This window comes from Macadamia integrifolia, chromosome 9 (genome assembly GCF_013358625.1).
Source record: "Macadamia integrifolia cultivar HAES 741 chromosome 9, SCU_Mint_v3, whole genome shotgun sequence".
Lineage (NCBI taxonomy): Eukaryota > Viridiplantae > Streptophyta > Magnoliopsida > Proteales > Proteaceae > Macadamia > Macadamia integrifolia.
In genome coordinates, this window is record NC_056565.1 from 36,472,351 (window position 1) to 36,499,969 (window position 27,619).

General features: G+C 38.5%; 1 protein-coding gene across 3 annotated transcripts; it reads right to left on the minus strand.

Moving 5' to 3' along the window:
* Positions 1-2,556: 2,556 nt before the first annotated feature.
* LOC122087992 (small EDRK-rich factor 2-like) lies at positions 2,557-7,761 on the minus strand. 3 transcript variants are annotated; one of them, XM_042657137.1, is made up of 4 exons: positions 7,609-7,761; positions 7,437-7,481; positions 2,977-3,079; positions 2,557-2,892 (listed from the first exon to the last, which is right to left on the minus strand). In XM_042657137.1, the coding sequence occupies exons 2-4, from the start codon at positions 7,441-7,443 to the stop codon at positions 2,805-2,807; spliced, it is 198 nt and encodes a 65-aa protein (XP_042513071.1). In that variant the 5' UTR covers positions 7,444-7,481; positions 7,609-7,761; the 3' UTR covers positions 2,557-2,804. The 3 variants fall into 3 exon arrangements, with proteins under 3 accessions (XP_042513071.1, XP_042513070.1, XP_042513069.1); XM_042657136.1 differs by lacking the exon at positions 7,437-7,481 and adding an exon at positions 3,485-3,529 and having other exon boundaries at positions 7,609-7,740; XM_042657135.1 differs by lacking the exons at positions 7,437-7,481; positions 7,609-7,761 and adding exons at positions 3,485-3,529; positions 3,657-3,808.
* Between the last annotated feature and the right edge of the window lie 19,858 nt (positions 7,762-27,619).

The window sequence follows — 27,619 nt, forward strand, 5'->3', positions numbered from 1 at the left end:
TAAGCATATCATAATTCTCAGCTCCCCAGATACTGACCATACAATGGACAATGCTGCAACCCCCTCCACAATCATCAATGGGTACTCCAATGACTTAAGGCTCATGATGATGGCTTTGAACTCCTCCACTATGGTTCAGGGCATATTCCAACCCAAACAGGCCAAAATTGATCTTTAATGAAGAGCTGCAACCCAATCAATCAAATGACAATTTGAACCTGCACCAACCCAGCAAAATACCATCTCTGAAGTTATCTGGCAATGGCATATCACAATCTGAGAGACCTAGGTACGAATGGCAAAGAAACAACAAAGACATAAGCATGACTTCGTGAATTCTATCCGGAGCTCTTAAGGCATATGGATCACCAAACACAAAAGCTCACCTGAAGCTTAAACAAATTTTGGGAGTTCCAACCACAGAATGTAGGGCACTTAGCCTAGTCTGGTCCTAGCACAGCACTTCTGGAAACCAGAAAGTTCCAACAGTTATGAATTATATCCCTCCTACAACACTTGAAAAACTATAATTCACATGCAATGTCTGGTAGGAGATGGAAAGCAAGTTCTACTGCATAACCCAGCTTCCATACAAGTCATTCATAAGCAGCTCATAGGGACTCACTCCTAGAGGTTAAGTTGAATTCCTGGGTGAGTGAACGCAACTACTAGTGCGTGCATCTTCTCAACAGCATCCCAATGGACCAACTTGAATTCACATTTCTCAGTTGCTGGCCAGAATTAATAACCAAATCAAACAATCTCATAACTAATCATTCTAATTTTCCCATCAATATCTTTGGCAGTAAAGTGTTATTCCTGATGATTCCTTCTCCACATCCCCAAGAGAACTTCTATAACATGTTTAAGACACCTAAAGGTGTAAATAGTTCTGCAAATTCCAGACCTAGCTTCTACAAAATCCCTAAATTTGCATCCCCTAAAACTCATCAATCACTCTATCACAAGTGCTAACAGATTTCTTCCTGTTTATGAACTGACCGGCTTAGCTAGGGCTCCAAGTCATCTAGATTCACTTGACTTTCTAATCATCAGTAAGAAATTGAGAAAAGACAATTCCCACAATTCTTTGGGTGCGGTAAGAAGTAAGTGATCTACTTTTGTCATTTATAGTGAATAACCAAAATAACAACAGCTGTTCGCAATTGAAATGCAGATTGCAGAAAGAAAATCAATGCAACAACAGCAACAACAACAACTAGTTCACATGATTGATAATTGATGCAGATCCGGGTTCCCAAAATCAGGGATTGGATCACTTAGGGCCCACCAGAATGACTAAGAAGCTCAATGTAATGGTTGAGGGGTATTCTTGTAATTTCAGAAACAATTTTAAGAGCTTAAAAGAGAGGAAAATAAATAATAGGGTCAAACTGAAATATAAAAGTAGAAGAGGAGGGATAATGTGTAATTGCTAAAGTAAGGGGGGGAATAATAGAACACAATTTCAAGCCAGGGGCTTTCATGTAATAACAGGGAATAAACCCTTTTAAAACAAAAGAAAAAAAAAAAAACCTGTTTCTTCTTCTTCTTATCGTGAGAACCAGAAACCAGCGAACAGAAAAAAAAAACTCCGATCGATCGGACTCCTTCGATAGAGCTTGGTTTGGCCTGAACTTCGAAACGAAGGCTGCCAGCCTTAAGGTCTCTTGAATCCGACAAATAAACACTTCAAACAAAAAGTAAGAGGAGTTCTATTGTCCCTGCAACTCAGATCTGGCGGTAATCGGGAACCAGATCTGAACTTGGTCTCAAACCTCTTGATAGAACGACCCTCTGGAGACGAGATTCTAGGGCTAGGGTCGCCTCGGGAAGGAGAACCCTCCACCAAAATCTCAGTCCAAGCAGATCAAGAATGAGGGAGATCGATCCCTTTGTTTGGGACTGCAACTACCGCCCAGAAACAGAGAAAAGAATACAAACCAGAAAAGGAAGAGAAAAGTAGAAGAAGAAAGAGAAGAAAGGAGAAAAGGAGATCGCAGGGAAGAGGAGAAGAAGAAGAAAAAAAATAAGAAAAGAGAGAGTCACAACAGCCAAAGCTTCAGCTAAGTAAACATCCAATTTCAAATCAAAATTGCAAATCTAACTGAGTTCTTCTCTATTACATGACTAATATAAAAGAAAAATCAAACAATTAATGGAAACTAATTGAAAATAGAAAATATTCTAAAATTAGAAACTAGCTAATTTAAAAAGAAATTATTTCTAAAACAATAGAAAATCAAATCAAAAGCTATTTCTTTCCTAAGTCCATCGTGCAACTGCATCAATAATCCTTGGCAGCTTGAAATGCGTATCAACTCAGACCATCTGGGAACCATTAATTAGAATTTGTTAACTGCGCACATAGCCTAAAATTGTAGCAGAAGTTTTATATTGCATTAGTTTACAAGTCAGCTATGACAAATTCAGTAGGTTAATTTTATTTTTAAGGAACTATAGATCCTTCAATCAAATAATTGCATCCCTTCTCTTGGAGTTTATAATCGGTAGAAGGAAGCCCCTCATTCTAATTTGCAAGAACAAAAAAATAAATGGACAAAAATAAAGGAGAGTTTTAGATCAGATATAAATTAAGGAGTTGCAGGAAGCAGACATGAACTATTTCCTCAACATGATATGTCGATACCTTTAGATCTCAGACATACAATACAGAACGAAAATATCCCATGAAACTCGATACCCACATAGAACTCTTCAATTCTAGCAATCCAACCACACAGGAAAAGAACACAAATCCGATCTAAGTACCTAAAATCCCCATGAGCACAACCTGCGTATTGTTATTTCTTGCTATTACTGCTACCTCCCGCATCACCTGCACCTTGTGCGGCTTTCTTCGCTGCTTTCTCTTGAAGCGCTTTTGCGTCCCTGCACATCAATCAAGTTCAAAATCAAGCCCAGAAAGAAAATTTGAGAACTAAAAGATAGGAGAGCAAAGAGAAAGATAATGACCTCTCTCTACGTTGCTCAGGAGTCAATCCATCGTCTTTGCCCTTCGACTTAGCACCGCTCCTGGCAGAAGCTCTCTCCCGGTCACGCTCTCTCTGGTTTCCTCGTAAATTCGAATTAAGGCCAATAAAATCCAATAAAAAGAGAGACTCAAAGCTCAATTTTTTATCTGCTTTTTCAGAAAAATAATATATGTAACTAAAACCCAGAAATCTTTAATATGAACTACAAGATTTAACAGTGAAGATTGATCCCAAAATCGAGCCAACCCAGAAGGGGAAAGAAAAAAAAAAAAAAAAAGAACGAAAAGCCAAACAAAATCCAACAAGGGAGACCCAATTACGTTTTTTTCTTGGGGGTTAATAAAAGAACAATTATTATAACTAAAACCTAGAAATCATTAGCCAGAGTTCTGAGATTAAATAATGGAGATTGAACCCAAAAAAGGCAAAACCTAGAGAACAACAAGATCAAGATGAAAAACTAACAAAATAAGAAATTCAAAGGATATTGGTCATCTTCTTACAGCCCAAAGAAGATTCACAACAAAGATATCCTGCAAAATAACATCATCAAACGATCATGTCAAAAGTTGTACAGAAAAGTAAAATCTGCACAAGGGTTTTCTTATATCTGCAACCAATAAAGAGTGAAAGAAGGAAAAGGGTAATGAGAGAACATACCTAGATGATCGGAGACGAAGAGAAGTGGATGTGAGAGAGAACAGTCCTTGCGTTGAAGCGCTGGAGATGGATGGGAGACTAGATAGATCTCCAAAGCTCACGAGTCAATAATATGGAAGGCAAAGGACGAAGGAGGAGGACATACGTTTCCCTACTTGCCTCATTAAAATATGGATTATTTAAAAGTGGGGACAGTTGGCTCTATAAGGACCGTTCATTCTATGGAAAGGATTGACCCGAGCTATTGGTTATTGATAATGCGAAAAAGAGATGAGGAAGTTCCAATCCAACGGCTGTACTTAAGGTGATAGTCCTAGAAGAGATGGTCCCCGTCAAGCTCAACCCTGGTCCAACCCCACCCAGCCCACAGGCCCCACACAATCCTTTTCAGACCGCGATCAAGCTGACAACCCATTCCGAGCATGGATTTAGTAATCGGTATCGGGCCGATACCAATCCAGATCGGCCTGGATCTCGAACAATTTTACCTCATGCATCCAGACACATGGGGCCAAACTGATCGATCAACCCCAGTGAAATAGCAAATGACATCTCTACTTAAGGGTGTCAATCGGTTTGGTTGGGCCAATCTCGATCGGGCTTAACCGGGTGTGATGTCCCTATACCCTTGGACCACCTACCTATTTAAGGAATGAGTCGGTTTTGGTCTCGATAGGTCTTATGTTGAGCTTGGTTTGGTTCTAAGCTTTAACCGATCTTTCCCCAATTGGACCTTTAAATAAGGTAATGTACTAATAAAATCTTAAACATGCTTTAAATGATCTTTAATTGTCTTAGATTTAAGATACTTTAATATCTTTTATTAAATCATCAATATTTTATAAAAGATATTACATTTATTGAATATCAATATATAATCTCAATTAAAAAAAATCAAAATATACAGATAAACGATCGAGTTAAACGTGTCAAGCCGAGTCGAGCTTGTAAACGGGCCAAGTTGATCGGGTAGCCGTCGGGCCTACCCCTTGCACCGTGTATTACCTATTTTATAAATGGTTGGGCTTAAGTCCGACATATTTAATAATTGGTGCAGGCCAGACCAATCTTTAAACGGTCGGGCTCGATCGATCTAATTAGTGTGGGCTTGAGATTATTGATGCTTACTCGTGTACTCCCATTGACTAGAACTGTACTCTCCTATAGAAAACACTTCCCTAGACAAGAAGTGAATATTTTGGGCTGTTACATGGGTGTCAGTATAAAGGATATGGCTTCTCTCCAATGAGGCCAAAACCCCAACGCAAATTGGACAGCTGGGAGGACCTGGGCTGATGTGTGTTAGGCGGGTTGCGGCATTGAAGAGGATGTTGACACCGATATAGATTACATCCGGAGTGGGTTGATCTGTTGCAATTTGCAAATATGGCTTGGAGGGGACATGAGACTCCGCCTCAGGAAGCGAGGTCTCATGATCAAAACTTCGCCGTTACATAATTCCTTGGGGCCACCCACCTGAGGTTCACTAGGGCCCAGAAGCTCCCGATTCATACGTGGCGCAAGGGTCATGTACGTGCCGGGGGGATTTAATCAACCTAAAGTCAGAAACCCCTCTTGTCTACCAAAAAAAATGGTTAACAAACCCTTCTACATTCCATAAAATTGAAACAAACGGACCTGCGAATAAAAAAAGATTCATGTACATTCATATGCACATGTAAGATAATTCATTTTTTTCTACTTTTCTTAATGAGACTTGCTTTGTTAAAAAGAAAAAATGAGATTTGCTTCTATAATCTGCAGGGCTCAGTCCATCCCTCAGTGAAAGCTTTCCCTCTTAAAGTAGGGGAATGGACCAAACCAGGTGCGGCAGCGTAAGCTAGGAGCCCCATTAATCAACTTTTGACAAAAGCACAAAGTACAATCCAGGCAACATCTGTTTTTTTTTGGTCGAATCTAGGCAACGTCTCTGATGATCCTCTAGGTTTCTTATGGTCTAGCAAACAACCTTATTCCGGCATATCGTTACCATCCTCAGTCACGGAGTCCGGGAATAATTCTTCTTGGAGATAGATCTTCTGAGAAATCTGCCAAAAATATTAGAAATGAAGATTGGAGGTTTTTTTTTTTTTTTTTTTTTTTTTTTTAATTGAGAAAAAAAATATTTTAAATATTCAAAATGGTGTTAAACATTAGGTTACTAGTCTTGATCGATTGTTTCTGGTTCATAGCTTTATAGACTATGGATTGGAGCATAATGATTAATTCATCAATTTTACGGCAATAGAATGAAAGGGTACCAGCCACCTTTGCGATTGTATGCAAAAAAAATTTCATGCCAATACTCCAAAGGAAGATCAGGGAATCAGATCCACAAGAGCTTTGTTGGGGTCTGCTTCTCGTTAATACTAAACTCCTTTCGCCACCTCTGAAATCAGATCAGTTGACTTCCCACTTTGATTTGATTCCTTCTCCAAATCATAGCCATATCCACCTCTTTCTCAAATTGGAAAAGTATAAATCCTTTCCCCATCGGTGCCATGGCAGACCTACCCTTCAAATTCCATTAGTCTTGCACCTCCTTTCTAATATTATCCATTGATACATATCGAAAGTTGGTTCGGCCTATCAATGCAAACAAAAAGTGTTCCAACCATGCCTCATAAGCATCCTGTGGAATAACAATAAGTGTTACAGCTTCAACATGAATAGGCTTAGGTAACTCATCAATATCTGGCAGACCATCACCGCCAATGGTAGAGAAAGATTTCCCCCCAACCACACTTGCATATGTTGACTTCTGACCTTGGCCAGCAGTACCATCAACAACACCTATTAGAAGCTCTGTAGAACGAACCCCATCCGGATCCTAACCATCTCCCAAAACCCTAGCCTCCTTTTCCTCAGAGCTTCTCTCTCCTCTTTCGCTCAGGTTTTCGTCCCGAGATTTCTTATGGAGCATTCCTAATTAGTCAATTATTAGTTTTATAGAAATTCTTATTAAGCATGATTAGGGTTAAAGTGGCATTTAATCAGCATGTATTTAATTAGATGTAATATGCATGTGTAGGGATTAATATGAAATACTCCATGATTCTTTTTAGCGTACTTTGGTTGGGTTAATATAGTGATGCATGTGGATTAGGACATACATTTTGGGTTAAAGTGCTTTGTATTTCCACATCAAGTACAAAGATCAGTTTTAGCAGGGTGAGTCAGCTTAACAACTTCACATCTCCATAACTAGACCTTTGCCCGAATCTTAGATCAGACCCTTAAGTTTGGAGACTATTCTTCCCTATTAGAGAACGAGCCATCTTTTATAGGTCCTAGGATTTTATCCTAGGTGGAGAGTAGTGATTCTATCTCATCTTTTCCCTTCCTCAATGGAGGAAAAAGAATTGTATAAACCACAACCAAGTAAGATCAATGCATTCAATTATAATATCTAAAATCAAAAACACCAGACGAAGAAGTGAGACTCCCATATCAGTACTGAAGTCTAGCGGAAGAGAGCGAGATAGCGGGAGAGAGGGAGTGTGAGTTGTAGGATGTGGATGGTTGATCTTCCACTTCAATCTTTTTTTTTTTTTCTAAGGTGATCATTAAATTACCACTTTGCCCATAAAAAGGTGGTGGTCATCACGTGCTAATTATAGNTTGGGGGTTAATAAAAGAACAATTATTATAACTAAAACCTAGAAATCATTAGCCAGAGTTCTGAGATTAAATAATGGAGATTGAACCCAAAAAAGGCAAAACCACGAGAACAACAAGATCAAGTTGAAAAACTAACAAAATAAGAAATTCAAAGGATATTGGTCATCTTCTTACAGCCCAAAGAAGATTCACAACAAAGATATCCTGCAAAATAACATCATCAAACGATCATGTCAAAAGTTGTACAGAAAAGTAAAATCTGCACAAGGGTTTTCTCATATCTCCAACCAATAAAGAGTGAAAGAAGGAAAAGGGTAATGAGAGAACATACCTAGATGATCGGAGACGAAGAGAAGTGGATGTGAGAGAGAACAGTCCTTGCGTTGAAGCGCTGGAGATGGATGGGAGACTAGATAGATCTCCAAAGCTCACGAGTGAATAATATGGAAGGCACAGGACGAAGGAGGAGGACATACGATTCCCTACTTTCCTCATTAAAATATGGATTATTTAAAGGTGGGGACAGTTGGCTCTATAAGGACCGTTCATTCTATCGAAAGGATTGACCCGAGCTACTGGTTATTGATAATGTGAAAAAGAGATGAGGAAGTTCCAATCCAACGGCTGTACTTAAGGTGATAGTCCAAGAAGAGATGGTCCCCGTCAAGCTCAACCCTGGTCCACCCCCACCCAGCCCACAGGCCCCACACAATCCTTGTCAGACCGCGATCAAGCTGAACCGATTCCGAGCATGGATTTAGTAATCGGTATCGGGCTGATACCAATCCAGATCGGCTTGGATCTCGAACAATTTTACCCTGTTTTCATTGAAGTGGCTCATGCATCCAGACACATGGGGGCAAAATTAGGGGTGTCAATTCGTGGCCCGAACCGACTAAATCGATCGGGATCCACCGTTTATAGATTGGCCCGGCCCGGACCGTTTATTAAATGTGTCAGGCTTGAGCCCGGCCCATTTATAAACGGTCGGTCTTGGTTTTGCTACTTGGACCGTCAGGCACCCGATCGAGACCGACCATTTAACACCCGACCGAGACCGACCTATTGTGCACCAACCTAGCCCGACCCTTTAATGATTGTAGAATACCTATTTTACCCCCCAAATAAAAAGGTAAAAACATGTTCACATTTTAAATAATGGCTATATTTGGTATCATTTATTAATTAATTGTCATTTTTTTGGGCTTGCATGAGTGGGCCAGAATATAAGAGCACATTTTAAAGAGGGCCCGTTTAAAAACCGGTTAAAGCTCGTTTAACATTAAACATATCCGTAGTCCGGTTAAGGCCTGACTAAAGCCTGACTAAGGTGGCCCGATTATAGCCCAGGCCGACTGACCTAATATAAAGCGTACCATGCCCTCAATAACTAAGCCCGATTAGTTAAATGGGCGGACATGGTGTAGCCTTTGAAAGTCTTCAAGCCCGATTAAGCCTGACCGAAAACGAACTGGCCTGACCGGTTGACACCCCTAGGCAAAATGATCGATCAACCCTAGTGAAATAGCAAATAACATCTCTACTTAAGGGTGTCAATCGGTCTGGTTGGGCCAATCTCGATCAGGCTTAACTGGGCGTGATGTGCCTATACCCTTGGACCACCTACCTATTTAAGGAATGAGTCGGTTTTGGTCTCGATCGGTCTTATGTTGAGCTCGGTTTGGTTCTAAACTTTAACCGATCTTTCCCTAATTGGACCTTTAAATAAGGTAATGTACTAATAAAATCTTAAACATGCGTTAAATGATCTTTAATTGTCTTAGATTTAAGATACTTTAATATCTTTTATTAAATCATCAATAATTTATAAAAGATATTACATTTATCGAATATCAATATATAATCTCAATAAAAAAAAATCAAAATATACAGATAAACGATCGGGTTAAACGTGTCAAGCCGAGTTGAGCTTGTAAACGGGCCAGGTTGATCGGGTAGCCGTCGGGCCTACCCCTTGCACCGTGTACTACCTATTTATAAATGGTTGGGCTTAAGTCCGACATATTTAATAATTGGTGCAGGCCAGACCGATCTTTAAACGGTCGGGCTCAATCGATCTAATTATTGTGGGTTTGAGATTATTGGTGCTTATTCGTGTACTCCCATTGACTAGAACTGTACTCTCCCATAGAAAACACTTCCCCAAACAAGAAGTGAACATTTTGGGTTGTTACATGGGTGTCAGTATAAAGGATCTGGCTTCTCTTCAATGAGGCCAAAACCCCAACGCAAATTGGACAGCTGGGAGGTCCTCTGCTGATGTGTGTTAGGCGGGTTGCGGCATTGGAGAGGATGTTGACACCAATATAGATTACATCCGGAGTGGATTGATCTGTTGCAACTTGCAAATATGGCTTGGAGGGGACATGAGACTCCGCCTCAGAAAGTTAGGTCTCGTGATCAAAACTTCGCCGTTGCATAATTCCTTGGGGCCACCTGCCTGAGGTTCACTAGGGCCCAGAAGCTCCCAGTTCTTATGTAGCGCAAGGGTCATGTACGACCCAGGGGGATTTAGTCAGCCTAAAGTCAGAAACCCCTCCTTTCGACCAAAAAAAAAAATTGGTTAACAAACCCTTCTACATTCCATAAAATTGAAACAAACGGACCTGCCAAGAAAAAAAGATTCATGTACATTTATATGCACATGTAAGATAATTCATTTTTTCTACTTTTCGTAATGAGCCTTGCTTTGTTAAAAAGAAAAAATGAGATTTGCTTCTATAATCGGCAGGGCTCAGCCTATCCCTCAGTGAAAGCTTTACCGCTCAACAGTAGGGGAATGGACCAAACCATGTGCGGCAGCTTAAACTAGGAGCCCCATTAATCAACTTTTGACAAAAGCACAAAGTACAATCCAGGCAACATCTTTTTTTTTCGGTCGAATCTAGGCAACGTCTCTGATGATCCTCTAGGTTTCTTATGGTCTAGCAAACAACCTTATTCCGGCATATCGTTACCATCCTCAGTCACGGAGTCCGGGAATAATTCTTCTTGAAGATAGATCTTCTGAGAAATCTGCTAAAAATATTAGAAATGAAGATTGGAGGTTTTTTTTTTCTTTAATTGAGAAAAAAATATATTTTAAATATCCAAAATGGTGTTAAACATTAGGTTACTAGTCGTGATCGATTGTTTCTGGTTCATAGCTTTATGGACTATGGATTGGAGCATAATGATTAATTCATCAATTTTACGGCAATAGAATGAATGGGTACCAGCCACCTTTGCGATTGTATGCAAAAAAAATTTCATGCCAATACTCCAAGGGAAGATCAGGGAATCAGATCCACAAGAGCTTTGTTGGGGTCTGCTTCTCGTTAATACTAAACTCCTTTCGCCACCTCTGAAATCAGATCAGTTGACTTCCCACTTTGATTTGATTCCTTCTCCAAATCATAGCCATATCCACCACTTTCTCAAATTGGAAAAGTATAAATCATTTCCCCAACGGTGCCATGGCAGACCTACCCTTCAAATTCCATTAGTCTTGCACCTCCTTTCTAATATTATCCATTGATACAAATCGAAAGTTGGTTCGGCCTATCAATGCAAACAAAAAGTGTTCCAACCATGCCTCATAAGCATCCTGTGGAATAACAATAAGTGTTACAGCTTCAACATGAATAGGCTCAGGTAACTCATCAATATCTGGCAGACCATCACCGCCAATGGTAGAGAAATATTTCCCCCCAACCACACTTGCATATGTTGACTTCTGCCCTTGGCCAGCAGTACCATCAACAACACCTATTAGAAGCTCTGTAGAACGAACCCCATCCAGATCCTGACCATCTCCCAAAACCCTAGCCTTCTTTTCCTCAGAGCATCTCTCTCCTCTTTCGCTCAAGTTTTCGTCCCGAGATTTCTTATGGAGCATTCCTAATTAGTCAATTATTAGTTTTATAGAAGTTCTTATTAAGCAAGATTAGGGTTAAAGTGGCATTTAATCAGCATGTATTTAATTAGATGTAATATGCATGTGTGGGGATTAATATGAAATACTCCATGATTCTTTTAGCGTACTTTGGTTGGGTTAATATAGTGATGCATGTGGATTAGGACATACATTTTGGGTTAAAGTGCTTTGTATTTCGACATCAAGTACAAAGATCAGTTTTAGCAGGGTGAGTCGGCTTAACAACTTCACATCTCCATAACTAGACCTTTGCCCGAATCTTAGATCAGACCCTTAAGTTTGGATACTATTCTTCCCTATTAGAGAACGAGCCATCTTTTATAGGTCCTAGGCTTTTATCCTAGGTGGAGAGTAGTGATTCTATCTCACCTTTTCCCTTCCTCAATAGAGGAAAGTGAATTGTATAAACCACAAGCAAGCAAGATCAATGCATTCAATTATAATGCAGTTTTTTTAAGGTGAGTTGTAGGATGAGGATGGTTGATCTTCCACTTCGATCTTTTTTTTTTAAGGTGATAATTAAATTACCACTTTGCCCATAAAAAGGTGGTGGTCATCACGTGCTAATTATAGTCCAGCACAAGAAAGGAGAGAATGCAGTTTCAATTTTGAAATTGAATGGGCTTCCCACCAATTTCCGAATTTCATTGAAATTTAATTTCTATTTCAGTGAAATAATTTTCAAAAATTAAATCAAATCAATTTCAAAATACAAATCACCCCATGAAATTGAAATAGAAATTATACCAAACAGCCCTTAGAATACGTAGAGAGAAAGAGAAAATATTATTTAAGATGCTATTTTATACTTCATTTTTTTCCTCTTGTCATTTTTCCTCTTATCACACATGATAGATGAAGGGATGTTAATGGATCAGATATGGAACAGGTATTATCGGATTCGGATATTTCTTGACCGGATATGGATGTGGATCGAATTTGGACTTTTGACTAATCGTTTACTCTCTTCTCTAACTTGGGTAATTTGGACCTTCATCCCCCCAAAGAATACAATTTGCTCTTAAATTAAGTTGTCTTAACTCTTTTCCTCATTTTTTAGAACCTGTCTAAACTTCAAGAACCCCCAAAATCATTAATTGATTATCTAATTGAATCTGATAATTATTTTCTAGATAATTTGGATTTGAATTTGAATACTCTTTGACCGATACAGGTATGAATGTGGATTGAATTTGGATTTCAGCTATCCATTTACTTCTCTTCATAGATCCTCATGTTATGAGAAAAACCAAATGCTAAACATTACCAAACATAGTGATGCATCAGAGACTCCTGATTAGTTAACCAAAACCAATGTTATTGTTAGCTAATTTTAGGAGAGAATAGTTCATTTGAACTTACATTTACCTGCACATACCCGTGAAGAGGGGTATTTATGAAACTAAAAGGGACAGGTGTTGGCTTTGGACATGTACGTGCAGGTGCAAGTGAATGTACATGCAGATGATCCAAACTATGTATAATTTTACAACATATGATTAAGATGCCAACTGTACAACGGGACCACCAACCCCTCTACTGAACTATAATTCTTTTGGTATTTTTTCAACTGACTCATGTTGTTCATGCTGGGCCCAGTTTTGATTCTTCTATTGATGTTGATGTTGGTTTTGGTGGGATTGGATCCAAAGAGAGCAGAAATATAGTTGTAGTAGTACTCCAAATTCCTCGCTAACCCTCAAAAACCTCCGGCTGCCGCTGATGATCAGACTCTCTACATTACGTTCTCGCGGGGATACCCGTGAAAATATGAACAGTAGAGAGAGGGTGCATTACCTCCTGTATGAGATTCTGCTGAAATGGCATGAACAATGATCTTTCTCTGAACTTTCTCAATTTGTGAAAATCCATTTTATTAGAAATGGATAACAACTTAAAAGAGTTTAGAGACCTAAACAACAGAAGAAAAAGATTGTGATTCAGTGTCACTGAGAGAAAGAACTAAGAAGAAAACCTTCATCAGTCACTCGATACTGCAAGAATGGTTTCTAGATGTTGCATAGATATATAGGCTCAGGCAAGGAAGAGAGAGAGAGAAAGAGAGAGAGAGAGAGAGAGAGAGAGAGAGATTTTATTCCAAGATTAGGTTCATGTATCCATTCCGAAGATTTCTTTTTTTATTATTCCTTCGGATCTCTAGCAGTAATTAGCTCGTTTTCTTTATGATTTAGATTCAAACCATGAGCGAATCAATAGGATCAACATAAATGGTTTTCATTCAAACAAGGAAAATACAGAGAAGAGAAAGAGCATGACCCCAACGTTGGGTTGGGTTGGGTTGGACTGAGGCCTCAACTCGAGCTTGACCCCAGGGTTGGGGTTTTCAACCCTAACCCGCCCTTAGGGTAAAAAAACTTGGCCCAAGCCTTGTTCGGGCTCAAGATGGGTCAGGGTCGGTTCGGGTTGTCAGAGTGAACCTGTTATTCTTCATACCCTACTACCACTAAGAATGGTTCCCTATTTTGGACAAGTCTGTCTCAAATTCTTTCTTTGTTGTGTCTTCTGGGTTGTAGAGTTGTATCACCCCATTCTAATTTTCCTATTTGGGATGAACCCTAAGTCCCTAGCCTTCCTAGTTTTCTTCTTCATGCCAACTATCATGCTACAACCCGTGTCTCTTTTGTGAATGAGAGTCTGATTATTAAGTATTGGAATAGCTTTTTCATTGTAAAGAAGATACGAACTTATTGTAGAACCACAGAAAATCCCACATCATCTGGGGTTGTGCTATGGTATGTCCATATATATGCGGTCTCTCTTACATGGCATGGCGTGTCAATATATACAATATCATGTCATGGGTTGACCGGTCATGTGGCCCTGCTCTTATTATATTTCTTAGACCATTTTATTAAATCAAGAAGAAAACGAAAAAGGAGAGAATGCCAATTTGGCAAACTATTAATATTTTTAAGATTACTACTAGACAACCGAATCTGGTTCAACAATAAGCACCTAAAAGATTATGTCTAAATTCCTCCATTTTAAGGTCTTCAAGGGCACTTGGGCTCACCTTCTTGTGTCTTCCAGTTGTTGTAACATCGACATTCCTCCTTGTGCCCATCTGTGCCTGAGGGGATACACATGCAACACATGTTGCAGAGGAACAAGCAAGGCTTCTTGTGACTGATCGTTGACCATTGATACTCGCATGCCTAGGGGAAATCTAAAACCAAATTAATTAGTTAATTAATCACCTTCAAGTTCTTCGATAAAATGGCAACAGACACAACTTATAGATAAGGCCAGCCTTGCCTTACTATATTGACATGATTAAGTATAATTCAAGATAAAGGGTGAGGTCCATACCTTGTCGAAAAAAGAGATCCTTGTCCATTTGTTTATAGAATTTCATATCAGAAACAAAGAATAAAAAATGGAGGAAGCATTAGACATGATTAAACAGTGAAATGGTGATCAAACGCCTAAATAAAAAAATTGAAATGCTAAGTCAAGAGGAACTTACAGGATGATAGGTAGCACTAATCTTGGATGTTAACTGAACCTAAAATTAATAAATGCAACAGAATATTTAGTTGATCGTATTAACAAGGATATAACATCAAAACCAAATGTAGAGTTTCCAATAAGGGTGATTTACATCAATCACCCCTGACGTTTGTCTATATTACGTCCTCCCCCTAAAAATTTGTTTATTACATTTAAATCCAAAAAACTAATACCGTTAAGATAACGTTAGTTTTGAATTTTAAAAGACAAAATTGCCACTAACAATTTATATACCTATTAAACCCTTCATCACTTTGATAATCCAACACCCATCAGAAAGCAACCCCAACCAAAGTAAAACGTCCTTACCTTGTTCCACGAAGGTGGAGAGGAGCTGTATTTTCCAACAAAGTGAAGGAAAGTCTCCGGCAAAGATACAACAAACTTTGGGCACTGAAAAATCCTTCTTCATGCTGCTCTAAGAAGTTGAATGCATATGAGCTTCTCTTTAGTTAATCTGTTTAAACAACGGGAAGTCAACAAAGAGAGCCTTAGATTATCAGATAAGACTCCTAGTATTATTGAACTAGGCAAAGTCAATTGAGATGATTGTGCCATGTGCAATGAAGACAAAAATAGCATCCATGGGAAGGTGGATACTATGCATGGCAAGGATGAAGGCAGTTGAAGTAGTACATGGAAGATGAGTGCAGATCAGTTAACAATAGAAGAGCAGAAAGGTGCAGGATTCATGTCACTGACCAGAACAATCTGTCTAAAAACCAAATGCTTGAAGCATGACAACTCAACAATACTGGAGAAACACAAACATGCCATGGAAGTGTTAAATAATTCTATAGGGTTTGAATTCTAAAACCCCAAACCAAGAATATGAAATAATCCATACAGAATTCTAGAACACAACTTCAAACATAAAATGGAAGATAAGGAACATACCTTGAAGGAGATAAAACTTGATGAAGAAGGATAAAGAATACTAATTTCCTTAAGAGATAGAAACACTCTAAAGAATGATCTTTTGCATCCTTCCGTGAATATCAATCATTTGTCTTTATTGTAGAGAAAATAACAAGGTAATTCACGTAGCTGCAGAGACCCTCTTTTATATAATACATAAAGTATTGTCCCAGCCCTGATACACTTTCACAATGTTCAGGACTGACCCACCTCAAACCAAACCAAGGTGACATGCCTAAACCGGCCCATGTAGTCAAGACTCCCATCATTAAGTACTGGCCCAGTAATTAATTAGGCCCACTATCTTTGGAAATCTAACAATCTCCCACTTGGGCTAGATTAATTACAAAGTCAATATCAGAATGATGTGGCCATGAAATCTTTATACATATATATATATATATATTTAATGTCACCAAATTTTGATTTATTCAATAAGCAAATCAATGTCGAACAACAGCAGAAGATACACCTCAATATACAGTATACAACTTTCTGTTATCACAAACAATGATCTACCTATCAAATAAATCGCCATTAGGTATTTTGTCATGAAGTGTCAACTTCATGAAGGTCCTAACCTGATTGTAAAATCAAGATGCCTTAAACAATTTCAAAGGCAAACACTTTGATATTAATCAAAACTTGGGCAAACCGCCATAACCTTGGGTTAATACTGCCATGAACTTTGGCTAAATACTTCCTATACTTTGATACATATATCAGATAAACAAATGAGTGATGAACAAATGAATTCATATTCAATCAATAACATTAATGCTAAATCCAAGCGAGCTAAGTTAAGTTAACATACTTAACAAATAATCTGAACTCAAGATAAATGTCAAACATGATGAATGGAAGAGTAAAACTAAGCTCCCACTACATAAATGCATCAAAAGACTTGATGACACCCATATTAGAAATATGATTCTTGAATACTCCCACTGGAAGTGCCTTAGTCAACGGATCTACTAACATGCCATAAGTAACAATGTGTTCCACAATAATTTGCCTCTCATTGACCTTTTCCCTTACCACGAGATATTTTATCTCAATATGCTTTGAACCACCAGATTTCTTGTTGTTCTTTGAGAAGAAAACAGCTGAGATGTTGTCACAGTACAACATAGTAGGTCTAGAAATAGAATCCACAACCTTTAACTCAGAAATAAAACTTCTGAGCCAAATGACCTGCTTTGTAGCTTCAAAAAGAGCTATGAATTCCGCTTGCATAGTAGATGATGCTAAGATAGGTTGTTTCGCACTTTTCCAAGAAATAGTACCACCTGCCATCTTGAAAATATATCCAGAAGTAGACTTCCGATCATCTGTGCAACTGCCATAATTAACATCAGAATATCCAATAACCTCAAGTGCATCACTCTTACTATATACAAGCATAAAATCCTTGGTCTTTTGCAAATATCTCATAAGCTTCTTGGCAGCTATCCAATGTGCTAAACCAACATCAGACTGAAAACGCCCAAGAACACTGACTGCAAAGGCTATATCTGGATGAGTACAAACTTGTGCATACATCAAACTCCCTACCATAGAAGCATAGGGTTTATCTGCCATCGAACTCCTCTCAATATCATTTCTCGGACACTATTGTTTATTTAACCTATCTCCTTTGCTGATTGAATATCACCATCCGAACATGTAGACATATTAAACTGTTTTAGAATGCGGTTAATGCCCGCTGAGACAGTCCTAACAAACCATGTTTCCTATCCCAATTAATTTCAATCCCGAGTACAAAACTGGCCTCACTTATGTCTTTCATTTCAAAATTTGAAGACAGAATCCTTTTTTACTCTAGCAACAATGACATGTCACTACTGGCCAATAACATGTCATCAACATAAAGTACCAGGATGATGAACTTGCTCCCACTGACCTTCAGATATATGCAATGATCCATAAGATTTTCACAAAAACAAAAAGAGGTAACCACCTCATGAAACTTCAAATACCACTGTCTTGAAGCTTGTTTCAGTCCATATATTGACTTGTTGAGCTTACAGACTTTTTCTTCATTTCTTGCAATTTCAAACCCTTCAGGTTGAACCATATAAACATCTTCATCAAGATCTCCATTCAAGAAGGCAGTTTTGACGCCCATCTTATGCAACTCTAAGCCAAAGTGAACTACAAGGGCCATAATGATTCTAAAAGAATCCTTTGTTGAAACAGGGGAAAAAGTTTCCATGAAATCAACACCTTCTCTTTGGGTAAAACCCTTTGCTACCAACCTAGCCTTGTATCATTCAATTTTTCCTTTGGAGTCAATCTTAGTTTTGTACACCCATTTGGAGCCTATGGGTGCATAACTATGCGGAAGATCAACCAACTCCCAAACCTTGTTATTGCCCATAAACAATAACTCATCTTTCATAGCCTCTAACCATTTCTCAGAATTCACACTGCTTACAGCTTGCTGAAAACTGATTGGATCCTCCTCTAGCCCAATGTCAAAATCACCCTCTGTCAAGTACAACATATAGTCAGGTCCAATAGCAGATCGACGAGGTCTAATTGACCTTCTTGCTCTCTCTTCTAGCTGAGTTGGAATTACGGGGTCAACTGGTACCACAGGCTCAATTATCACATCCTCCACAGGCTCATTTGCAACATCATCAATAGTGAAAGGCACTTGAAAGCTGGTATGGGCAACTCACTGGAAAATGCAGGGTAATCTTCATCAAACTCCAGATTACCAGCCTTTGAAAGCTCATCACAATGCTCTACAAATTTGGCATGACTAGTTTCTACAATTCTATTCGCTAAGCTAGGGGAATAAAATCTGTAATCCTTGGATCTCTGAGGATAACCCATAAAGTAACAACTCACAGTCGTAGAGTCCAACACCCTCTCGTGTGGGTTAAATAACCTAGCCTCAGCTCTGCAACCCTAGACATGCAAATGATTGAGACTTGGTTTTCTACCAGTCCAAAGTTCAAATGGGGTCTTTGATACTGACTTACTAGGTATTCTGTTAAGAATGTAAGTTGCAGTCTTTATTGCTTCCCCCCATAATGACTTTGGAAGACTGGTGTTACTGATCATGCTCCTTATCATGTCTTTCAAAGTACGATTCCTCCTTTCTGCCACACCGTGGTGTACCTAGCATAGAATATTGGGCAATGATACCTTGTTCCTATAAATACTTGGCAAAAGGGCCAAGAAGTTGTGAAGAATCTCCTTGCTTGCCATAATACTCTCCTCCCCTATCAGACCTCACTATCTTAATTTTCTTTGACAGAAAATCTTCCACCTCTGCTTTATAAATCAGGAATGTATCCAAAGAATTTGACTTCTCAAAAATGAGATAAAGGTACCCATAGCGTGAGAAGTCATCAATAAAAGTGATAAAATATTGCTGACCACCAAGTGGGAATAGGACCACTAATATCTGTGTGAATTAACTCAAGTAATCCACTACTCCAGGCTGCCTTCATCTTCCTAGTTTTGGTCCTCTTCCCCTTCATGCAGCCCACACAATCATGCAAATCCTGGAAATCCAATGGCTTAAGGATCCCATAGCATAAAAGAATGCTCATTAAGAAAAGGGCGCTTAAAGCTAATATTCATTACTAATGGTTGATAACAATTCAATCTATATAGGCCATCAATCAAACAACCATTCCCAATCAATGCAAATTATTGGATAAAGTGAAGCCCTCTTTGTTGAAAGTAAATGAATATCCAACATGGGAAAGTCTAGAAACTGAAAGTAAATTCCTCCTCATGGAAGGTACATAAACTATATCTTCTAGATCCAAAAATACATCACTGTCTAAATAAATTCTGACTACTCCTATGGCTTCAACTGCAACTTGCACTCCATTCCCTACGAACACCACCACCTCATTCTCGCTTGGTATCCTCCTTCTTATGAACCCCTGTAGAGAATGAGCAACATGAACAGAAGAGGCCGAGTCAACCCACCAAGAATCCACAGGAGCATCAACAACAAATGATTCAAAACAAACGAGAGACAAGTGAGTACCAGTTTCCTTCTTCTTGGCCAACCAAGCTTACCTAGCCTTGCAATCCTTTTTCATGTGCCCTTTTTTGTGACACCAAAAACACTCAACATTGCCCATGTGCTTTTGTTCCCCTTTGAGGTTGTCACAATGAGATTCCTTGTCTCTATTTTGCTTGTTATAAGGCTTGAACCTGCATTTCTTTCCAAATCTTCTATTATTTCTATAGGATCCAACACCCTTATGAACTATAGCATTGGCACTCTCAATTTTTCTTTTTTCTTTCCTATTGTTCTCTTCCTGTGTGCAGATAGAAATGAGTTCTTTCATGGTCCATTTCTGTCCTACAGCATTATAGGTAGTCCTGAGAGTTTCATATTGCTGTGGGAGAGATTTAAGCGCAAGATGAACCAGAAAATCATCATCCAGTGTAGTCCTAAGGTCTTTGAGTTTCTTTGCAATAGAGGCCAACTGGAGAAGATACTCCCTGACACTCCCATTTTCATCAAATTTAGCTGAAGTCAGTTAATTCATCAAATCTCCCTTTTCAGCCAATTGGGAAACATGAAAAAACTTCTTTGATAACGGTAAGATATTCTTTGGCTGTGTCCTTCTTCTCAACGTTGTCTTTCATATCCTCAGGGATAGATTTCTTCATAATAAGTATATTTTTCCTATCTGCAGTTTTTCATTTTTCCAATCTGGCTTTTTCTTCAGTGGTGTCTGTTCCAGTAAGCACAGAATTTGTTTCTCTAATAGAAATATCCAAATCCGTCATGGCTAAGACAACATCTAGCTCTTCCTTCCATTTCTGGTAATTGTTCCCAGAAAGGACAGGGACAGTGGAGAAGAGAGATCCAGGAATAGACATTCTTTGGTGAAGATAAAATAATAAACACATGCAAAACAAAAATGGGAGCATATCTTAGGCATGATACAAACATACCAAAAACAACATTGGCTAGTAATTTAAACCACATAAAAGTCACAACCGAAACTACATCTCTACCCTTTGGGGTAAAAGATGCACTGGTCCTTTTTATAAATCCATATTTACCGTGAAAGAAACAATAATTATCGGAAATCCTATCACCTTTGGGCATATAGGACTCCTAGATTATCATTCCTTCCTATACACGTGTGCATGTCAATTTCTTTTCCTTGGGTGGTATCACCTTTGGGCATATGCCACCAACTTTGCTACAATGATGGAATTATTAGAGAGTTTAAAGTGTCATTTTGGTGAACTACTTCTCCGTCCCTCACAACCCCCTTTATTACTTAGATGACATCACCTTTGGTTATACGTCATCAACTTTGCAGTCTACTATGTGGAAGATACACATTACACTAAATTTAAATGGGTATTTCAAAATTTAAGTGTAATAAAACATACACTAGAATTATTGGACATCCAATACAAGTCATTCATAAAATGGAAGATAAGGAACATACCTTGAAGGAGATAAAACTTGATGAAGAAGGATAAAGAATGCTAATTTCCTTAAGAGATAGAAACACTCTAAAGAAGGATCTTCTGCAACCTCCCGTGAATACCAATCAATTGTCTTTTTTGTAGAGAAAAGAACAAGGTAATTCACGTAGCTGCAGGGACCCTCTTTTATATAATACATAGAGTATTGTCTCAGCCCTGACACACTTCCACAATGTCCAGGACTGGCCAACCTCAAACCAAACCAAGGTGACATGGCTAAACCGGCCCATGTAGTAAAGACTCCCATCATTAAGTACTGGCCCAGTAATTAATTAGGCTCACTATCTTTGGAAATCTAACAGGAAGAAGAACGAACTACAGTAACATTTGAAATATAATAAATTGAAAGGTTATCATAGCAGAAATATACAAAGGAAGAACTTGAGACTTTCTTAATTAAAATAATCCTAAAAAAAAAAAAAAACCCCATGCATTGGGTCACAATACATGAAACCAAACTGTATAAATAATCGAGATAGCAATTTATTTTTGGAAACAGAAGACTAACTTATGCCTTCCTTCATGAGCTTCATCATTTCACTAAGAGCGGATCAGAACTCCCACATCTTGAATTCCCCAAATGGGCATATCAGAGTCAGATCTTCTCAACCTTGTCGGCCTTCACAACAGGATTCACTCTGGCAATTGCATCCTGGCCTGCGGCTTTGTAATCAAATAGGCAATTGTGCTTGTCAGAGTAACAATGGAGAGAACAAAACATCTGCCCACATCTGCACTTGAAGCTAGTCAACGCCACACGCTTCTTGCAGAAGTTGCAACGGTTGGCCGGTAGCTTCACATGATCTTCAGAAGTGGAAGGTTCCTTGCTCGGAGTAACCTTAACCTCCTGAACCATTAATTCAATCACAGCTTCATCGAGATGATTTTTCACAACTATCGGCCATGCGATCCTTCAAACTCTAAAACCCTAATCAACATGATTACAGACCTATGAATGAAACCTATCCAAGTCGGGGTATGTTGAACAAAGTAAGGGCAATTTGGGATTTTTAGAAAAATTATATCCACTTAATAGACTTGCCCTCAAAAGATGCTCACCATGTTAGTTTTTGGCTTTAAATGTAATAAACAAATTTTTAGGGGGAGAATGTAATATAGGCAAAGCGAGGGGAGGTTGATGTAAATCACCCTAAAAATAATCCCAAATTGGTTTCCCTTGAGGCATTTAGTCACCCATCTGTGAGTCTAATTAATAGTTTAAGCTTTAGGAATTCTTTACAAGGCATCAGAACGTGTCTCTCTAACCTTAGGGCCTTTCGGCCCCTAACATAACTGTAGTCATCTATCAATGAGTCTTGACCCCCAATAGTTTGAGCTTCAATTTTTCCAAACCTGCAAACAATAGGTGCACACAACACGATTTTAGTAATTGGCATTGGGATTGGGATTGGGATTGGGATTGGGATAGGGATCAGTGTTTGCTAATACTAATTCAATACCAACCTAGATTGCTCTAAATTAGGCAAGATTGGATAGATTCTTACACCTTGGTCTGTATTGATCCACCAATATGGGATTGCCCCAGAATCGATATCGCCCTCTCCCGATCCTGATATGAATTGATATGCAATTGAAGATGCAATTGTAGGGTTGGGTTTTCTGCCGATGTGCGTATCTATAGCTCCGCCTTTGTGTGTGTTGTAGTTTCCGCCTTTGTGCGTATCCTCTCACCCCTTTAGAGTATTTACCATGACTTGTCCAGTTGGAGATAGTGACAATGAAGATGAAGACGCAGATCGAGCATTTCTTGCAACCCAAAAGCAATCAAAAAGCTGTCGAGCTCTGTTTTTGCTATCCTTGCAGCCGGCGAGTGACAGCTCTATTTATGATGTTATTGTGTTCTCTCCCTGCCGATTTTATGGGGTTTTAGTGAATCTAAATCCTAACGTCAGATCTTCAATTGCACTCAATAGTATCGTCGACTACACTGTCAACCGCTCCTATCCCTTTCTAGATCTTATCCAACTTTTGGTCCTCTCTGCTCTGTCTCTCTCTATACCACCCTCATTTTCTAGCTTCACCATGTGGAGATACAGCCCTCCATATTATAATCCTCCAAGGAGGGGACATGGGGTCAAGGAAGTATCCCCCCACCAAGGGGATATGGTGGGTTTAGCAAACTTGGAGCAAAATAATGGGAGAAGGCCAGAGGAGATGTGTGGGAGATCCGGACCTTCGACCATGGAGGCAATAGAGGAGTAAGCTCAACTGTCCGAATCAATGTTGCAAGCTGGTGCTTTGCTTAACGATTCTCTGATCAGGTTTGTGGCTTACATAGCGGCTTGTGGCTTGAGTGTATTTTGGGGAGATGGGCTGGTGAATTGCAACATGATTGGAGTTGGTTTGGACTTGTTTTCCACTGGGTACTCAAATGGGGAAGCTTCGAGAGCTGAGATCATCAGAACCTTGCTTGTCTACATTGTCTTTTCCGCCACCAATCTCAAGAGAAGCACATGCAACCCTCAAATCCTTTAGTCCTTCAAAGTTGTTGTGGCAGTTGTTGGTTTTCTTCTCTGCGTTTTCAGCACTGTCACTGGAGCCGACATTTGTACACTCCCGAATAATTTCAGAGCTACTGTTAAGATGGTGGCGAGGGTGCCCATGGTAATGGACAAACATAGGACTGTGCCCCCAATATTTTTATTTTTTAAAAGTCTACAATGATCCTTTTGATGTAAGTTGTGTCTACAGTGTCTTATGTAGACAGTCTGACAAATTTCTATTCCTTGGTTTCAGGTATAAGCACCAAAACCTTGTGTTTATCATACCTTTTATCATAATGAATTTTATTTTAGTTAAAAAAAAAATCATCCGATTGAGATGATCTGATATCGATGCCTCAGATCATGCCTTCACCATCTCAAGACGTTAGCAATACCCATTTATTAAACTAAGCATTAAAAAAAAAAGTACTAAGAACCATACACATTACTTCCACAAGAAGAATTGGAGAAAATGCATTTTGGCAAGCAATAAGTATTATTAAGATAATTAATAGACCATCGAATCCATTAGCAAATGTACGCCACCTCATGATCACCCATTTGTAAAGTATATCAAAATATATACAAACTAATCAAAGAGAGAGACTCATAGTTGCAGTTGCCATAGGGACAGACATGGCACATACAACGAGAAAGACAGAAATAAAACAAAAGAAACAAGCCATATTTTCACTATTTATGTAAACAATACAGAGAAGCAAGCAAGTTTGAACTATAGGGTGGTGCCCTTAAAATAGTTGGAGGGTAGCCAAAGTATGTCTCATGAACCTTTATGTCAAAAATTTCTTTAAATGCTTATTTTTTGGAAACACTTCATTCATAACTAATTTTCTTTAAATGCTTCTTTTCTGGTACTTCTTTAATTCTTGATTATTTATGGAACTTGGACACTTCATTCATAACCTATTAAACTGTATGTCATGATCCCTTAATTTTTTTAGTACTTCTTTAATTATTTATTACTTATGGGAAATTAATTCTTGGACACTTCATTCATAATATATATGTCAAAATTCCTTAAATGCATGTTATTTAGTACTTCTATGATTATTTATTGGGTGAAAGAACCCTATCGATCTGGTGCAAGGTATATCAGATATGTAGGCCAATAGGAGGGCGCACGAGAGCATCCTTAGCATGCATAGGGGAGGGGCAATACACTCTTTTCTCCGCGACACCAGTTTGGGCTTTACCAATACCAGATTGGCAACATTATTTTTCTCTTATTTATTATTTATGGAAAATTAATACTTAGACACCTTACTCATACATAAGGTACCAAAAATAAGTAACAAATAAATAAAGACTAAGTTTTCATTTCGCTATAGTGAAGGATCCCTTGACTATCAGCCTTCAAATGTATGCAAGAGGGTAATTTGTGGAACATACTAAAACTCTATAGGTGTTTATGAACCCTAGGAAGGTATGGTGAACCTTCTCGCACAATGGAAGAAAACTTTCTCCAATAAAGGACATAAGGATAAAAGTTTTCCTAAAGCTCAATGTGCAATATGAATCTATGGTTGCACACTTAGTTGTGCCACGTGTAAGGGTGCATAGAATTTTATACTCTTGGATATCTAAGGAACATTATAGATTGACTAGTGTTAATTTTGTACTCAAATTCAATCGTCTACCCTCCTATAGATTGGCATGCAACCTTTTTGCGATTCAAATTTGGGTGTGCACTCTCGATAGTCATATATTTTTCAATGCTTTATATGGCCAGTTGACCAAATCCATTTATGTGAAAACTAGATCGCAGCATCTAATTGCAAGTAAATGGAAGGGAAGGGTAGTGAAATTGTTTAAAATAAATAAATAAATAAAAGTGCAAGTTTTGCAATCATGATTATGTTATGCCTCTTATCATGTTTGGAGAGAATATTTTTAGATTATATTTATTTTTCTTTTCAAATCGAATAGTCGGTCCGCTACCGATTATTAGCCTCCGTGGCCTATTCCTGGGGTCAAGAGCTTTGATTGATATTTTACTAATCACTTTGGCATATAAGTAGCATCTAGAGAGACTGTGTGATGAGTGCATATTGACATTTTTTACAAGCACCGTTCATCCTTTCCACTCCATATTTTTGACCCTCCTCATAGTTTTGACCCAGGTTTGCCTTGTTTTCGATGGAAATTTGACTTTCTAATTACTTTTTTTTTTTTTTTTTTTTTTTGCTAAAAGATGTAGTTTTATTAAAAAAGAAGAATTACAAGAAAAAGATAAGAAAAGACTAAGACTTTTTCTCCACCTATGGCATTGCCATCAGTAAAGAAAAAAAGCCCAGTTAATCAAATCTATATCTAGGTCTAGACTCAGCATTATGGCTGATCTCATCCCTTATATGAGTGGGAAAGATTACATTCCTCTCTGAAAGACATTTTTTTGCTGCATCTTTTGCTAGGAAGCCAGCTACGCAGTTTTCCACTCTAAAGCAGTGAGACATCTTCCACATTATAGAGTTTAGGAAAGGCTGAATCGAAATCCAATCCTGTACAACATACCACATAATAGCTCTGACTTGGACAACAATGACCATGGCAGCAGAGTCCGCTTCAATCCAGAGCGAATGCACCCCTAGAGCCTTTGCCATACGTAAACCTTTCATTAAAGCCTTAAATTCAGCCCCATAGCTAGACTGAACACCAAGGAAGGCTTTAAAAGAGCCGATCACAGCCCCAGTATAGCTTCAAAGAACCCCACCAACTTCGGCACGACCAAGATTCCCAATCGAGCAACCGACTTTCTAATTACTTCATCTCTTGGAGAACCTAACTTGCATTGGAAGTTCGTCGCCAGTTAATTCTACCCATTGTCATAGGCTTAGGGTCATAGCTTTCACTGGTCAAAATTGCCCAATGTTAGAGCTGGAATTAAAGGCGAAAAGCACCACCGAAGACTCTTTAAGCCAAATCCATTTGCTTATCAGTTACAAATTTCAAATGGCCATTATGGAAAGTTGGACCAATAGTAAATTCCATTCGCTTGTCAATTACAAAGTTATGGAACCTGTATGGAAATTTGGGACTAAGAATAAATGCAATTTACTTAGCAGTTAAAAATTTTAATTTCATTTGTTTGGCGGTTAGAAGCATCTATGGTTAGAAAGTAAATGTATCCATTCCTAAGCTTAGGTGGTTCATGTATCCATTCCTAAGCTTTCTGTCTAAATTATTCCTTCGGATTTCTAGCAGTAGTTAGCTCGTTTTCTTTTTGGTCTAGATTCAAACAACGAGTGTACCAATGGGATCAACCTAAATGGATTTTTTTTCAAACATGGGAAATATAGAGAAAAGAAAGATCTTTTTCTTTATTTTTCCTTTTTGGGTACTAAAAGAAGAATAAAACCAATATAGGTAGAGCATTATTGATATTCTTCATATAGGTAGAGCATTACTGATATTCTTCATACTCTACTACCATTGAGAATGACTCCCTATTTTGGGCAACTCTGTGTCAAATTCTTTGATTGTTTTGTCCTCTAGTTTGTAGAGTTGCATAACCTCTGTCTAATTTTTTTATGCCCAAGGGGCTTCGTTAAATCATCAACTTATCTAACCCAAGGTAGTCATAGATCAGCTTTCTTTAGCTCTATTGAGACTCCTCCCTAAGGCCAATATTGTTTGATGCTTGGGATGAACCCTGGTAGTGGTGTAATGGATCTTGTAGGACTCTATTAGATGATGATAGTGGGGTTAGTTATGCCAAGATGGCTAAGTAGTTACTTTTTATCTGTAAATAGCATACAAACTATGAATGAAGTAGTCTTTGAATCTGATTAAATGACTCAATTGAGTAAGATGTCATGGTCTCCTCTATTGGACCAACTAACCACTCTTAATTCTAGTCTTAACGTGCTTATATAGTGGCATGAATCCCTATTTCCTGTCAATCTTCTTTTGTGTCCGTATCAAAATCCCACATCATATGGGGATGT

Excerpts from the sequence above, each read along its gene's own strand:
- LOC122087992 (XM_042657137.1), bottom strand. Across the intron at positions 2,893-2,976 it reads CCTGAGCAACGTAGAGAGAG|GGACGCAAAAGCGCTTCAAG; the intron begins GTCATTATCTTT and ends ATTGATGTGCAG.